Raw genomic sequence first — 17,014 nt, forward strand, 5'->3', positions numbered from 1 at the left:
GCAGGAGGGAGTATGACAGGTTGTCTGGAGCAGAGGAGCTGGCAGCAGCAGCCAAGGGCAGGCAGCTGCAGCAGCATGTCTCCTCTGCTTCCTTCCCTCCTGTCAGAACAGGCAGGACAGCTCGCTGCAGGCAGGGACCCAGCTGAGCTGACAAGTAAGTAGTCATCTGCAGTGTGCTTTGAGAATATATTTGGTTCTGGTTTGTGCTTCGTGGAGAGATAAACAAACAGCCTTGCCTCCTGGGGCTGCTTCTGGAGAGGGCTCACCCAGCAGCCAGTGTACTTTGAACATCAGTTCTCTCAGTCCTTCACATGTGTGATACGGACAGTGGTTCTTTTAAAATGGGGTAGGGGGCAGGTGCTGTCACTGACAGCATCGTCCTGCCTGAGCTGTGGCACAGGGGCCACGCACACCGTGCTTCACCAGGCGCTTGCTCCAGTGTGCCAGCGACACACCACATGGCTGGGCTGGGCGTTACAGGCCTGTGAGGGTCCATCCTAGCTTTATTCTGAAGCTGGAGAAGCTGGCAGGGACAAAAGCTGCCTTGGCATAGATAGGACTGTGAGGGGACCAGTGTCCCAGAGGGCTGCTGCTCTGGCAGGGGGTTGATGGGGGTAACACAGCATTTCAGGCAAAGGGCAATGGCTTGCCATGCAGGGAAGGTGGCAGTGTGGGGGAAACCTGTCTGTCATCTACAGGATGTCCCCCAAAGCCTTGTGTGCCATGATTGGGGTTTTCTGTGTATTATAGATGGGGAAAAGTGGGTACGGATGGATTAAGTGACTTCACCTATAGACAGAGAACAGGTTTGCAGTCAGAGACATTAAAATCTAAGAGTTCTTGGCTTCTGGCCCTGATCAGCCTCTAGGAGGAAATTAATCTGTGTCTTGTAATAAAACTCTTTCTTTCTTTGCTCTGTAGGTACAGAACGCTAGTGATTTGCTGATCAAACCTTTGGAAAACTTTCGGAAGGAGCAAATAGGGTTCACCAAGGTAAGGCTTGCTTGTTTGTTTTGAATTTAAACAGATTTGATTTCTATTGCTATGTTTAAATTCAGTTTTTTCTCCTGGATTTGGCTTTTTTGTTGTTGTTTTTAAAAAGTAGACAATTGTTGTACCATATTTTGACTTCATGCTCTCAGAAACTTCCCCATTTAATACTGGCTTTTGGCTGCTGGCACGAGATAGTCCATGCTGCGACTTTTAGTCTGATTTTTCAATCATAAGAGGCTCCAAAACCTTTTCCTGAATTCTTTGGGTTCTCTTCTGGCCTAATTCCAGCACTGTCTCCATCCTGAACAAGGAGTGCTTGCTTCGACCGGTGATCAGGGTATACTCCTTGCTGCTTTCTCTCTTTTCCCTTTGTTCATTCAGTGCTATTGAGAATAAGTTACTTTCTTCAGATAAGAGTATGTTAGAGCAGGAGGGGGAGAGAGCAGCAGAGGCTGGCAGTCAGAACTTTGTTATAGTCATAGGGCTTTTGTTATGAAATATTTACATAAAGCATCTAATGAGTCTTTCAGATGGACCAAACTTTTAAAGAAACAAACTATAAAAAGCAAATCCTGCACATAATGAGCAGAAAAGATTATTTTTCCCTTGTCTGCTATCAAGAAGTCCAGGTTCCACATTACTCGGCAGCAGCTTGAAATGGGGCTGGCTCTGAACCAGCTCAGAAATGGAGATGTTTTGGAGAACACTTGGGGCTTGGATTCAGCCCAGCCCATCTGGAGTCTTTGACGTTTAATAAATACAGGATTTGAGAAAAGATACTTGGTCACCATCCTGCCCTTCAGAATCCTCCTGTACAACTGTGTGTGTAGAACACCTCTCTGAGAAGCCACAGCAGCAGCGTGGCAAAGGCGGCAGCCGTTGGTCTGGTGCTGGTGAAGCTGCCTGTGCTGGTGGGTTTTGCAGCAGGCCTCTGAATTACAAGCATGGGGATGTGCCCAGGGCTGACAAGAAACGCCCTCCTCATTGATCTGTCTGCATTAACGGTAGGGCCAGCACATATTTAGAAAAGAGTCACGGGGAAGGAGTCATGGGGACAAGGTCAAGCTTATTTTCCCCTCTGTGTTTATGGAACACTTAAGTCAAGAGGGCAACAGTCTGCAAATGTTAAGATGACAGTATTAAAGTAGCCTTCAGGCTGTTTTCTTCATGGGTAGCCCTTGAGGTGTGTAAGGATTACTTTGTCTACAGCTGGAGCCTCTGCTCCCAGAGCCATGCTGCCTCCCACCCCGCAGGTTGTGTACCCTGCCTCCTGCTCCAGAGCTGGCCGGTGCCTGGCTGGCAGGCATGTGTCTCAGCATGGTTGGTGCTGTAGTGCCGGAGGGGCTCTGAGCACTGACATGGATTCACCTGGCAGCTTACAGCCCTTCCTTGTTCCCTGCTCATGGGGCAGGGTCGAGGCGTTGGGCAGTGACTGTGGCAGGATGCTCTTCAGAAGCAGTTAAAGGTGGTGGAGGATAGGGACTCCTTGCTGTTGGCTTGGAGTCTTGGTGGTTTGGCTCTGGTTTTTGTTTCTTATGAGGAACGTGAACTGCAAAGGTGTCAGGGGCACCTCACTGAGAAGAGGGCTCTGCCACAGTTCAGCAGAAGTGCTCACACACAGGAGCTTGCTGGGGAGCACTTTGCACCCCACCACAGGTGTGCCCAAGGGGATGCACGGGGAGGTAACACTTCCTCTGATGTCATCCTGCAGCCTTGAGTGGGTGCAAGTTTCAGAGCAAGCCGCAGTGTGCTCCAGACCCTTGCCCTCACCTCTGATGATTTCCTGACAGGAGCCCGCACTACACCACTGGCGCAGGTCCCGCTGGGCTGCATCCTCTGGGCATCGCCTCAGGCACAAAGCCTTCCTTCACTTGCCAGCCTGCAGAACTCCTCCGGGTCATTCACATCCCGCAGCAGAAGGCATGAAATACAAATGAGGACTCCTCACAATGGTGCTCTGTCAGCAAGGCACCCCCCTCCATTTCTGCTGCGCCTCCACTGACTGGCATCACCCGAGTAGATCCTTCCTGATTTACACCAGGGGGAGAGAGGCTGGGGCCAGGCTGTGGAGCAGACCAGAGACATGACACAGAGAATTTGTGCCCTCTGCTTCATTTCCCTTATTTTGGCAGAGCTGCCTTCTGTGAGATGTTTTCTGTTCTCTTTTCAAGATGCTGAAACCAGATAGGAAGAGCCTTTGAATTGGGTCTTTGTGAGGACTGTGGCTGGAGAGCAGCCAGTCAGTCTGACTAAGACATCTGAGTCTGCATTAACCCATTTTCCTGGGGTTGAATGGAGTCTCCTTGGTCAGATGGTGTGTTCCCACATAGGGGAGCCCCCGTGTGTCACTAGGACCTGCTGCAGCTGCCCCGCTCCAGCTGCCTTCCACTGTTAGGCACAGACCCATGGGTTCATTGCTCTTCCCGTGACTTGTTGGTAGAAGTTTGTATGTGTAGGCATCAAGAATAAAAGCAGAGGATCCAGGATTCCCCTGAGCTGACCTGTTTCTCAGCCTGGCCCCTGGCCCCTTACTTTGCTCGAAGTCTAAAGAGACGGTAAGACTTCATGGCTGGGGGTGCAGCATTCATTTGGTGAGCATGTGAAAGAACCAGCGTGATCAACGCTGCAGTGAGCACTGGGAAGCGCATGGATCGTATCAGGGAGGTGCAGGCATTATTAAGGGAGAGCGCCTGGGGTGGTCTAAGTTTTCATTTCACATTAGCTCATATTCACGAGGCTAGACTGTGCTCGGTCCACACAGGCTATGAACTCAGTGGATTCTGTGCCACATGCCATCTCTGTTTGGCAGAAGCTGTCTGGGTCCCAGGCGTGCCTGGTGAAGCCGTGCCTGACTGTGAGGTTTGAAAACGAGAGGGGTAGCTTGTGTGGTGATGGAGTCCTTGTTTAGCAAGGGAAGGAGGGGTAATTACAGGGGTGTGCTCACTACAAACGGGAGTGGGAGGCAGGATGGTAGGACTGGTGGTGACCCGAAGCCCCAGACGAGTATGGTGTTATTTAGTGCACATTCCTTTTGATCTACAGAGCTGTGTGGCAGTGATGCATGTGTTTTGCAGCAGATGCAGCTCTGCAGCAGCCCAAGGAAAGCCCCTCCTCACCTTCTTGCAAGACAGATCCCCTTGGCGTGGTGGGGCTGAGCTGGGATGCTGCCGCAGGGGCCCCGCACACAGACGGTGCCTGTCCCTCCCACCCTGCCGGCAGCCCCTGGCAAAGCCCTTGGCTTTCAGCTCACATGTAGGCAAGCTCTGTTCTGGGGTTGGGGTACTTCTGTTGAGATCCTTGCTGCGGTCCATAAGTTTAGGAGGATTTGAATAGAGAAAGCTTTTTTTTTTTTAAAAAAAACAACAATAAAACCCAAAACAAAAATGAAAACACAAAGCAAAACAAAAAAAGTCAGAGGGGAAAAAATTGTTTGACTTATTGTAAGTTGCAGGAGGAATGTTTACTATGCTCTGGGATGCTGAATAAATCCAGTGTTTTTCAAAAAGTTCTTACATAGGAGATAACATGTATTCCTAAAAGCACTTAGTTAATTCTGTTGTTTCATTAATAATAATTTTAAAAGAAAGGAAGGACAGCAAGTCCTACTTGCTTTAATCTTGGTGGAAGCAAGATCACAGGAGCATTTGAGAGAACATGGTGGATGAGGGAAAAAGACCAGGTTAAATTAGTGTGGTTTTATAGAAATGCTCTTCCTACAACCCTCAACAGCATTTTACTTCTCAGAAATTATCTTTTTTTTGTATTAAGTGCTGATGCATCATAAAAATTAGTTAAACTCAGGCATGAAGTGTTTGTTTCCATATGAACATATTTCTCTTTTCTCCATTTCTTCCCTCTGCCACTTGCCAGATGAGGCTGCAAGCTGAAGCAGAGCCTACCGCCCATCTCATCCTGTTAGGTGCTTTCCAGCAACAGCTTGTGATTTCCCCAAACTGATTTGGGGTTTGAATTTATTCAGTGCTGTCTTCTTTAATGAGTGATGGTTAACACATCACTGTGTTCATTACTGGGCATCCATGTTGTGAGTGTGGTAGCTCTGCTGTGATTTCAGCAGGATTATTGTTCCCTTCCTCAAAACAGGGCAAACTGAGGTAGAAAATGCAGCAGGAGTACATTCATTTAATATTTACATTTTATATTTAATAATTACATTTAATATTTCAACTTGTGGTGTTTTCCAGGCTCTGCTCAGAGCCACATTGCAGCTTTGCTCTGAGGAGGCAACAGGAACAAGGACATGTGGGCAGGGGTGGCCAGGGGGGACCCCAGGAGCACCCAACACTGACTGCGCACCCATCTCCTGTTCATGTCCTGCTGGGTGCTGATCCCCCACCTGAACCTCTGCAGGTGTGTTTGGAGGCAGAGGCTCCCAGCAGGCAAAGAGTTTTGTTGATTTTTGGGTTGTTCTTCTTTAAGAAGAAGAGAAGTAGCCACTTGAACTGGGCTTCTTACTTGCAGCTCGCTCTGCCTCTTCTTGGATGGGAATTTCAGAGGATCCTAATTAGCAACTAATGGTTAAGAGAGAGTTTTGGCAAGTCCATTTTCCCCTTTCCCCTCTAGTCCTCAGCTGCTCCATCTCTCACTCAGGCTGGCACTGAGCAGCAGCCAAGGGGCTCCAGCTTTGCCCTGCTCCTGGCAGCAGCGGCTGGTGTACAGGCCAGGACCTCAAACACGCAGAGCTAGCCAAAGCTGCTGGTGGATTGACTGCCGGACTGGGCAGCCTGTGCTTTTCTGAGGACTCCTGCTCATTTCTGGTTAAAGCAGTATCTGCTGAAGCTTAGAGAGCGAAGCTTTTGAAGAGCACCCTCGTTCACTGCTGCACAACTCTGCCTGCATTCAGGTGCAAATGGCTCGTTTTCTCTTGATGAGCAAATAAATGAAAGTTGGGTGGCTTCTTGGGCTTGGCAAATCTTAATGGGAAGGTAATGCTGTCCTTTGCTGAATATTCATGAGGAACTAATTTGTAGTCATGTTTCCAGATTGTGCTTCAGTCTGGGTGGTTTTTCTGTGTTGTATTTTGTCTTGGCTAGCTCTGTTCAGCAGCCAACAAGCTGTTAGAAGCCTTGGCTTGACAATTCAGGAGGGATTTGTAGTTCATCCTTCTGCTTCTCAGTTATATGTTAATTAGCCAGAGTGGGAAATGATTGGCAAACCCCCTTTTAGTGGCCAAAAATGTCATTCTGCTCTGTGCTTCTTTCTGCATGGCAGCAGTTTTCCTGCAGGAGCAAGCCATGCTCTGCACACTGGTGTCCATCTCAGACACTGTTCCTGATGCCCTCGGTCCCTGGGAAGAGCTTGGCGCTCCCCACCCCCAGCTGCCTGCCCCTGCCTACCCACAGGTGCTAGCAGAGGAGGAGATGCTCCCTGAAGGAGTTGCTGTCTGGCCTCTGAGCTCCTGCTGCAGAAAAAGCTCTTCCATTGCTCCCCTAGGCTTTTTCTTCCTTTTCACTTCTCTTTTCCACTGCAGAGATGACCCTCTGCCACAGGACTGGCCATGTCTTCCCACAGGGTGCTGCCCATGCAAGCTGGTGGCAGAGCTGCTGTGTGGGCCCTGGTTTGTGGTCTTCCTGCAGCTCATGCAGGCTCATGTTCTTGTGTCTGTCTGCATGGGTGCTGCGGCCACCCATAGCTCGTGATCTCTCCTGTGGGTTCATGGTCCTGTGGCTGTCTGCTCAGACACCATGGACACCCACAGTAACATCACCTCTCCTGGGCATGAGATCTCATCTTGCACGGGAGCCATGCGCTCTCAGGCTGCTGCGTTCCCCTGCCCTGCCTGGCACTGCTCTGCTGCCTGCAGCATCTGCTGTGCCTGGCTGTGGCAGCACGAGGCTCCGGTGGGCAGCTGCTCCCATGCTTTCCTGCAGCTCCTGGGGCAGATGAGCAGCTGCCCAGCCAGAGAATGGATGGTGGAGGGCAGGAGAGGTTGGGTCCCTGCTCTGGGCTGGAGTGTGGCTGCCTCATGGCCACTCTACCAGGGTGGGGATGGCTGAGTGGCCCTACACGTGCCACTTGTTAGCATCATGGCAGGAAGGATGCCTGGAGCAGCATCTCAAGTGCAGGAGCGGGACTGGCACCATCCCTTGCTGTGTTGAGAGACCACCTCTGCATAGTTGAGGTCTTGTTGGTGGGGTTCAGAGCTAGCTTTCCATCACCAGGGGATTTCAGGACCTGCAGCCAGTGTAGCCATCCTCTCCGAGATGCAGGAAGCCGGCAGCAGGAGAGGTGTGAGCTGCAGACCCACAGTGCTGTGTCAGCTGCTGGTGCTGTTGGTGCAGCTGTGTTACACTGCATATCTGTGGCCTTGGGGTTTGGTGACTCCTTGTTACAGAAATGAAAACAAGCCTAGGTTCCTGGATGCATTAGGCATCTAATGAATGGCACAGACAGACAATCCAGATGTATGACCTTACAGACATGGTAACTGCTGCTTCACAAACACTTCTGCTTCTCTGGATTTGGGTTTATTTACCAGGGGTGTTCGTCACGAGGGTGGTGTTTTGTTTTTGACAGTCCTTCCTGGCATTGGCTCCGCAGCTGCAGTGCTGCTTAAATTGGGTTTTACCCTTGGAAGACTCTCTGCTTCTCTGCATTTGATATGGATCTCTTTTTATTCTGAGGCATGAATTTGCTAACACAGAGTTACAATATCACTGATACTACAGAGGATGATACCAGAAGATACATTTCCCTTAAAGAAGCTTGTAATTACAGGGTCTCTGTAAGGCAGTAGGTGTAATTACTGGGGTAAGGGGTTTGCTGATCTAAGTGTGCCCTACTCCAGACAGTTAAATATAAACAGGGGTGATGGAGTTGGTGCCTCTACGTTTTTCCTTATTAATTGTGCTTTCACAATAGCATTGTGTAAGGATTAGAGAAACTGGACTCTCTTGTTGGGTGAGAAATCATTTTCATAGGAAGGCAGCTGGCAGGAATGCTTGTCTGCCCTTTGGCTGAGGTGCCTCCAAGTAACCAGTGTCCACCAACATGAGCCTGGGTGCTGATGGCAAGCTGGAGCTTCAGCAAAGGCTGAGATAGGTATTGCCAGGAGATCTGGCTTAGCTGTGAGTCTCCCTGTGTGCACCCACCAGAAAATAACCTTTCTGCTTCCAGGGGCAATACAGTAGTAGCTGCTGTGAGCAAGGGGCTGAGAAGCAAGCAGATGAATAGGCAGGGGCTAACCATGCTGGACCAAAGTACTGGTTTTGGGAGACCCCAGACATCCTGCTGTGTAGGACATCCTGCTAGACAGACCAAGTAGTCTGTGTAAGTGGAATGGGGATGCAGAACTTCATGGCAGGTGAAGCAACTAAAGAAAGAGAAAGGATTTTATGTAGGAAATGCAGCTTCAAACTTTGCAGTCACTACTGAATTTGTGAGGAATATAACTAATATCCACCAGTCTGGCAGAGTCCATCTGCTCTGTTTTGTGGTGGCGTTGGTGTTTGTTTATTCTTGGATTTCTGATTGGGGGCAAGGAAACAGGATGTCAGGGCTTTCGGGACATAATTGTTGAAAGATGCCATTAATTCCACAGGAGCCTGGAACTAACTCTGCTTTCCACTTTCTTGAGCTTTCAAAAGCTGGGCAGGGGATTTGGGCATCCTATACATACCCTGTAGTATGGATACACTAGTTCTCAGCTGCTTGGACCTGGCATTGAGGCTGTTACAGGGCTGGAATTTCCTTATTATAGCAATTTAACTGCCTCTCTGCAATCACTAATGGCTCCATTATCATCTGATGTGGGTATTTGTCAACCTGGCATCTACTCATGGTTGTTTCTTGATTGCCTCTGTGGTTTCACAGTCATTGTAAGGCAAAGCATACAGCGTGGTCCTCAGCTCGGCTCCTCCCTGCATTCTCTCTGGGTTTTGTTCTTAAATGTCTTTTTTTGCTCTTGTTGTAGACATCTACCCTTTCAGGTTTGCCAGTGCAAACAGCTCTTTTTGTTATAGTAGTTCCTGCACAAAGTTTGTTTTCTTAACAAATCATGTTTACATGCCTGTGGTAGGCACCTTTGAGTTGTACAAGTGGTCAGTAAGAACCAGACTGTCTGCAGGGGACCTCCAAGAGGTGAAGGCTCTACCTTGTGTATTGTAAAACAGCTGTGTTTGAGGCAGCATTCCCCTGCGCTGGATTTGGGCTGGGCGCTATGCAGTAAAACTTGTGTGTTTTGACTGCAAGGTTCATGATCTCTCTTTCCACCTCTGCTAATAAAAAGATGATGACTTCCCTCCCACATATTACCCTTCCAGTCATCTGCTTTCGTTCTGGTACTTTTCAGAAGCACATGATAAAAGCTTCAAAACGGAGAATTGCCAAACTCATAACAGATCTTTTCTTATCCCAGATGTGTCTCTGACATTATTTTCCCAGTTGTTTCTGAACTATGTGCACCTGAGCAAATGGTGAATAGGTCTTTGATGTATTAGTATGTCTCAAGTTTACTTGACATTGAAGAGCTTGGGGGGGGGGGGGGGGGGGGCGGGGCATGGGAGGGAGCAATACCCCATCAGTGGGTCTTTTGCTACAGTGCTAACATGACAATATGTCAAGTGATTGTGCCACGAAATATTGCCAAAGTTTGGTCTTGAGGCATAACGAAATCCAATGATGGCAACGAACTGTGAAAGCAAAGCAAACGGAAAGGGATATCCTGTTCTGGTTGGGTCGACCAGAACTTTTCCATGGGAATACCGCATTGCACAAAATATCTTGGTATTGTTGCATGTTCTTATCTGGAAAATGCCATTAGCTGGTTCTTCTTCAACTCTGGCATCTACAGGAAAGGAAGAAAAAGTTTGAAAAAGATGGTGAGAAGTTTTATTCTATGCTGGATCGCCATTTGCATTTGTCTTCCAAAAAGAAGGAATCCCAATTGCAGGAGGTATGTATGGAGTGTTCTTCAGAGCTGGGTCCAGAAGCAACACCACCAGCTGCTCTAGATCTTACAAAAGTGGGGGAAATCATCCCTTTCAGTAACCAGTTGAAATTGATAAGCAATTAAATCTACCTAAAGCCTAGATTCTCTGAATAAGACCAGAGAATTCAAGACTGTAGTTCTCCTTAGTGTGTTGAATAGTAGTGTAGTGGCTTTATGCATTGTCTTTCCTTGTTCTTGCCCTTGTAGTACAGGGCAGTGACCAGTTATACTGGCACAGCTGGGGATTGGCAACCCTTTCACCTGGCTTGGGAAACTGATCTGGCCGAGAAGTAACTGGTTATTACTCTTTTTGCCTGCATAGTTTCCTGCCTAGCTCCTGGTGTTTGCAGGGGTAGCTGTGGCAGCAGGCCCGGTGGCGGTGAGCAGCAGGCAGGGGGTGGGGGGGGTGCCCTTTCCAGCTGATGCTGCTGCCAAGCATGTTGCAATAAGAAAGGAAAGCCCCAGCAGCCATTCCAGTCCACATCAGAGTAGCTGAATCAAATCAAATCTGTCAAACCAGTTGTGAGATCAACCTACAAGCATCTTTGCAAGGCAAAGTTTGTGTAAGCTGTGGTAACACAGCATGCCACATTGTCCAACCTGGTGCTGCAGCTCTGGAATTGCCAGTGACCTTGTCCTCATCCATGCAGGGCTACAGGTGAAGAAGGAGCTTATGCTAAAATAAAAAATATGCTTCAGGAAAGCCTTGTCCTTGCAGACTGGAGTAAGGTTCTGGATCCATAAATGAAAGGGAGCCAGAAAAGGGCAGACCTGAGAAGAATGGCCAATGTTCCAGTCTTCTGGTTCTGTGCAAAGTGTTAAAAAACTGGGCTGGACCCCTTTGGCAGGCTGTTTCTTAAGTGAGGACAGAACTATTTGTGGGCTGATGGAAAAATGCTAGTCAAATATTGTCAGGCTAGATGTGATGTATTTTCTTTTTTCACCTCTCCCTCTTTCTTCCAGGCTGACCTTCAGGTTGACAAAGAGAGACACAATTTCTTTGAGTCCTCCCTTGAGTATGTGTACCAGATCCAGGAAGTACAAGAAAGCAAGAAATTCAGTATTGTTGAACCGGTAGGAGCTTCCTTTTCTTTCAGGCCTTGTGTTTGATGCTTAGATATGCTGAGTTGCTGACAGTCACAGGAAGGGATGAGTTACCACGTTGGATTCAGTCCTGGGGAGTCTTCTGATGGAGCAGGAGTTAACCTTGCACACGTGGATTGCTGCACCTTAACAGCCATAGTGGTGTTTGCTGGAGCACCGTGAAGCCACAGACTAGTTTCTCATATCTGTCAGTCCTGAGGAACAGGCTGGACGCTGTAGGTAGCTAGAGGTCTTGTTATGAATTATCTTGGACACCTTGTGCTTGGTAAGTGTTAGCTCTTTTCAGAGGGAAGGAGTTGTCATCTGGTCTGCTTACCTGTCGTGGCACAGGCTGCAGTGGTACCCACTCATGGCTGTGTACAGGGACCCTGCCCTGGGTGGGTGGCTCTGCCCTGGCGCCAGACACAGTTAAGTGTGGGATCATGTAGGTCTTGCGGACAAGCAATCTGCAGATCTGCTCTTGTTCTCCCAGCAGGGTCTTGGATTTCGGGTGTGTTTTATTGAGACAGATGCGTGGGAGGCAGACCTGGGCTTTAGGGACATTGCGGTGGATAAGTCATACTAAGACTTGGTGTCGCTCCAAAATTGTGAGGGGAAAAAATATTTCTGTATATGTGATTTCTGAAACCTTGCTTTCTGTCTATCTTTCCTCTGATTAGAAATATAGAAGAGAAGTTTGATCTGTGTTCTTTCTCTCCTTTTCAGGTGCTGGCTTTTCTCCACAGCCTCTTTACTTACAACAACCTGACAGTTGAGCTCACACAGGATTTCCTCCCTTATAAACAGCAGCTTCAGCTCAGCCTGCAGAATGTGAGTTCCTGCCCAGCTGAAGTATTTTTTGCATGTGACTTCTATTCTTATTTGTATTTAAACGCCTCTGGTGGCAAGGCTTTTCCATGCAAAACAGAATGTCCGTGTTTGCATTGTGGGAGGTGCAGATAAAGTTATTTCCTCCTCAGTTCCCATGTATTTTCTCCTCTCCTGCACAAGAGAATCTGTAGGTGCTGTTACAGTGGTTTTCTATGTCTAGAAGGGGCTATTGCAATTGTATCATTTAACCATGTGCATAAACAAGCCTGAGAATTTCTTCCAACTTCGTGAGATCAAAATTGTACATGTCTTTTAAAAAGGCCTCCAATCTTGATCTTAATGGTATCGGCTTACTTCATGCTTTGGTAAGCTCCTCTGCGGGCTAAGTATACTCATGGTGTAAAATATCTGTGTCCTGTTTCATTTATCCTCAGAGTTTCATGGCTGGCCCTCGTTACCATGAAACAACAGCCATAAATCTGTGCCAAGCTGAGTTTGCTGCTGGCTTGTTAATTTGTCTAAGTAAGTGTTGTTCCATAAAAATGCCTTGATTTTGTACCCTGTGTTGGCGTGACTCTTTAAAAATTATTTCATGCCAAGCAGTGTAGCATGATCTTTTGAGGAAGTTTTGTAGGAGAATACACCCATTACCTAAACAATGGTGTGAAGAGGAGTTCAGGTGCTTCCTTCTGCTCCACCTACCCTTAAAATGTGCTAAGTTCCTTTTACTAAAGAACAAGTGTCCTCCCAAGTCATGACTCCTCAACATAAATTCCATGCATGGCATGTTAAACCTTGTCTATTCAAGCATCTTTAAGAGTCCAGTTGTTCTTCTAGCTGAAGTTTTCATGTGAATTTGTGGAGTGGCTTCTGCATTTTTTACATTGCGAATTGACTCATTTGTGCCAGAGCACTTAAAATTTGACTAGGAATACCTGAAGCTCGCTCTTCACTCATGTTCAAATGTGCTTCCTTTTGTTTTCTTTTAACAGACAAGGAATCATTTTTCCAGCACACGAGAGGAGCTGGAAGACCTGAAGAAGAGGATGAAGGAAGCCCCCCTAACCTGCAAGCTACCTGGGCAGCCAACCATTGAGGGCTATCTGTACACTCAGGAGAAATGTAATGGCTTTTATATGCACCTGAATGTGTTAAAGAACATGTAAGCCTGGGCTGCCCTGCTCACAGCCCCACTGCATGGGCTGCACTCAGCTCCCATGCCCAAGCCAGCTTTAGCTGCAGTGGCACTGTGGTCTGTGCTGCATGGGGTGTCACCGCCTGCCAGTGCCCGGGGAATCACCGGCACCTTTAGCTGCCAGCTTTCCCAGCGGTGGCACAGAGCTTTCTCTGGGTTACATGAGCCATGTAAGCAAAGAGCTAATTGCCCTGCACTCAAATTAGATGAGATTTATTGCTCCATTGTAGTGCTGGAGAGACCAGAGCTCTGGCAGATTGCACCGTGGCTGCATTTTATCATAACTAATCTGGTGTCCTGCCCAGTTTCCCTCTCGCAGCATCTCCGAGGGCATCTGAGCACAGCTGAAGTGTTAACCGGCACTGAGAGTTAAGCTGCTGAGAGCAAAACTTGTGATTCTGTGCAGAATCAAATCAAATTCAGTCTTCTACAGGTACTTGCTATAGCTTTCCGTGGTCATGCAGGCATGAACACTCAGGGAACAAAAGCCTGTATGCAGAGCTGTGGCCTCTGAGCCTACAAACAACTTTGTGAGCAATTAATTTTTAGATTATATATACAAATGTATTTATACATACATTTGTATGTATGTTTATCTTGCTTTTAAAACACATAGACAGTAATTTTAGACCACAAATGCTGCATGTTCCTGCATTCTGATAACTGACTGCTGCCTCTATGTTTCCCCTATAAATTGAGTATGAAGAAAGCTGTTCCTCCTGACAGCTGCAACTTAGAAACAAATCAGAGAAAAAACAACAGTTAAAATATTTCATATAAAGGGGTTCAGGTAAGAGAACAAAAAAAAGTGACAATAAATCTAGTGTGATAGAAGTAGGAACTTTAGAGTGTTTTAAAGGTGCTGTTGTCTTTACTACCAAGTTTTCATCAACAGGAAAAAATAGTGGCTTCTGTGTGAAACAAGCATTCCAGACACGTAGGATCCTGCCAGTGTAGGTCTTGGCTGGACTTGGCCAAACGATCTTGGCTTGAGACCAGAGTCCCACAAATGCCCTTTCACCAGCAGCACTGTGGGAGGGTGCTGGAGGCAGTTGCTGCCCTGTGTTCCTCTCCTCCTCCTGCCCCTCTGGCTCCTCCTGGCTCTTGCCAGTGGAGATGATGGCGAGGGAGGTGTCCCTGTGGGGTTGGCAGTGTCCGTCTGTCCCCAGAGAAGTGCAGACGTGGGAAATGCCAGCCATGCCTTGCCAACCGCATCCAACTAATGCACAGTCTCTGACTCCAGCTTCCCGTGTGTTCCTGCAGGGGCGCTGGGCATCTCCTGGGTGAAATATTACTGCCAGTACGAAAAAGAGGCAAAAACCTTACGGATGACACCCATTGACCAGAAGCCTGGAGCTAAGCAAGTGAGTTGGTTTCTTGGAAAGATGTCTGCAAACATTGACCCAGCCATCAGGTCTCACCTTCAATCTGCCCACGTCATCTCTTTCCGTAAGCAAATAGACATACAAGTGCCATGTCCAGGGCAGTAGAGGTCAGTCCCGTTGTTGGCAGAAGTTGTCCAGCAGCGCTGTTTTTCAAGATGTGCTGGTAGTGGGCCGAGTCCTGAGGAAGCAGCTGTGGAAGGGCCTCAGGCCACGGGGTAGAGGGGTGGGCTTCATGTCCCCCCCGGCCTGGCCGCACAGGCAGTTGTTTTGGTGTGACCTCAAAGAAGCACTTCTGTGAATAGAAGTTTCACCTCCCTCTCTCCCAAATGAATAGAAGTCCTGCAGGATTTGGCAGTGGAGATGCATGTTCATGTAACGTGAGCATTATTCAGACAGTGGTGACTTGCAGGTTTGTCTAGTGTGAAATTTCTGCCATTCTAGACAAGCTAATTTTGATATTTATCCATGCAAATGGGCAGTGAACCTGCCGCCTTGTTTGCACATAGCCCTCTGGCAAGTACTTGAATTACTCAAGTTATTAGATGAGCTCTTCCAAAAGCAGTATTTCTCTGCATGTTCACACAGTCACTGGTTTGTGATTTTGATTTCTGTTCTCAGAACTGGGTATATGTGGGTGGGACTGGTGTTAGAAACGGAGTTGAGGCCAGCCGTTGCAGCTCTAAACTGCCACAAGGCAATGATCTGGGGAGCTGCTGCTTTCACAAAGTGCTTTGGTTCTCACCAGTGTGTCTAGGAGTTCCCTGCAGTTCCTTAGTGTGACAGAGGAGGGGTAGGATGCCAGCGTGGATGATAGAGTACAGCAAGTTCATCCAGCTGAGTCCACCCACCCTCCTCTGACATGGAGTGACGTCCCACAGGGACTTCCCAGTCAGGCGTGCTGTTCTCCAGTTCGTGATCTCATGGTCTGTTCTTTGGCAGCCCTCTGCACGCTGCAGCAATAAAATAAAATATATTATTTGGAAGCTCTTGGCAGAGACCTTGGCAAAGAAATGTCCAAACTATTGACTGGAGAGATCTATTTTCATCTATGCCATAGACATGTCTAGTAAGGCCAGTTAATGCTGGTAGAAGTCGTAAAAATGTAAATTAGTCCCCTTCCCAAATTCTTGCAGTCTGGTAGTCTGTACCTTTGGGTCATAGCTGGCCACGCAACTGCAAATCCATGATTACAATCAGTGCTCTCAGAAACCCCAACCAACCAGCACAAAACACAGTCAAGAGATACTCATCATGGTGTGTAAGCCAGATGTAATCTTGGAGAAGGCTGTCCTGGGTCTGCTTGATCTGTCTCTGTCAGAGGTCTTGCATCAGTGGTGATGGTCAGGGTGGTTAGTGCGTTCCAGGCTTGCATGCCCAACCCTAGGGTCTGGTTGGTTGTAAGGTGTCCTGAGTGTCTCTTCAGAGTTCCTACAAAGTTGTGGAGATCTCATGGTCATGTTACAAATTGACTCTGCTGTGGAGTATCGCGGCATGAATGCAAAGGGCCAGAGCTCAGCCTCACAGTGCTGGCCTCTTCAGAGCACACCTGTACATTTGGTCAGTTCATGTTCCTTTTCTACAGGTTTTGTGTAAAGCTGTTTGGACCATGAATGCTGTGGGTAATTGATAGTGCTGGTCAACCCTGATAAAAATTAGGACCCAACTGTGTCAGATAGCAGATAAGCATGATCCTGGCGTGAAAGACCAAGCAACTGCCTCATGAGTTTGTATATAGCTGCATCCCTGCTCTGTGGAGGCATATTGTTTGTTGCTGGGATATTTAGCACTTGTTTGCAGGATAGTGCCATGAAGTCTAGAACGTTTTGTGACTGAGGGGAAGCCTGGCTCACAAAACCGTTGATCTCTGTCTTTACTGATGGTGGGAAGGACCATCTGTGCTCCCTGATGGTGGGAAGGACCGTCTGTGCTCCTGGTTACCAATGCTATCAGATCAGCAGCGCACCCGCCGGGAGCCTGGTGCTCTGTGGGCAGTGCCATGCTGGGCTGCAGCCTAAGGCTGCTGAGAAACCTGAAATCTTCTCCTGTGTTTCCTTCCTCTAACCCTGGCTTTCACTTTCTCTCCTAGGGCACCTTAGACCTGACGCTGAAATCCTGTGTAAGGAGGAAAACTGACTCTATAGACAAGAGGTTTTGTTTTGATATTGAAACTAATGAAAGGTGAGATGCTTAGTGTATTCAAATGATCTCCAAACCCTGTGAACCTGGATGAAATCGCTTTTTGCTGTTTATTAAAAACAACTTCTGTTTCATTTTCCTGCCTGTCGCTGGGTGAACTCTGCACAGGTCTGGGACCATCACACTGCAAGCACTCTCGGAGGCCAATCGGAGGCTGTGGATGGAAGCCATGGACGGGAAGGAGCCGGTGAGTTGGAGCTGCTGCCCAGCCGTGCGTCTAGTGCCGAGCAGTGTCCTCTGCCGGCGGGTCCTGGAGAAGAGCAGTGACACGGCCACTGCCAGGCTCCTTTTCACAGCTTCGGCTTCAGTGCTGTGGCTTACCTGTAATTCAGGCATCAGTGCAGCCACTGCACAGCTGAAATGGGGCTTCATGGCGTTCTGCTC

General features: G+C 48.1%; 1 protein-coding gene across 3 annotated transcripts in view; it reads left to right on the plus strand.

Annotated features, from left to right (window-relative positions):
* OPHN1 (oligophrenin 1) overlaps positions 1 to 17,014 on the plus strand; it is a 68,204-nt gene that overhangs the window by 27,783 nt on the left and 23,407 nt on the right. For all 3 annotated transcript variants that reach the window (XM_055818416.1, XM_055818418.1, XM_055818417.1), the window contains exons 4-11: positions 922 to 993; positions 9,803 to 9,904; positions 10,904 to 11,014; positions 11,750 to 11,854; positions 12,847 to 12,976; positions 14,313 to 14,413; positions 16,521 to 16,612; positions 16,739 to 16,817. In XM_055818416.1, the coding sequence (XP_055674391.1) occupies positions 922 to 993; positions 9,803 to 9,904; positions 10,904 to 11,014; positions 11,750 to 11,854; positions 12,847 to 12,976; positions 14,313 to 14,413; positions 16,521 to 16,612; positions 16,739 to 16,817 (792 nt within the window). The remainder of the gene's footprint in view (positions 1 to 921; positions 994 to 9,802; positions 9,905 to 10,903; positions 11,015 to 11,749; positions 11,855 to 12,846; positions 12,977 to 14,312; positions 14,414 to 16,520; positions 16,613 to 16,738; positions 16,818 to 17,014) is intronic.

This window comes from Falco peregrinus, chromosome 13 (genome assembly GCF_023634155.1).
Source record: "Falco peregrinus isolate bFalPer1 chromosome 13, bFalPer1.pri, whole genome shotgun sequence".
In the NCBI taxonomy this organism is placed as follows: Eukaryota; Metazoa; Chordata; class Aves; order Falconiformes; family Falconidae; genus Falco; species Falco peregrinus.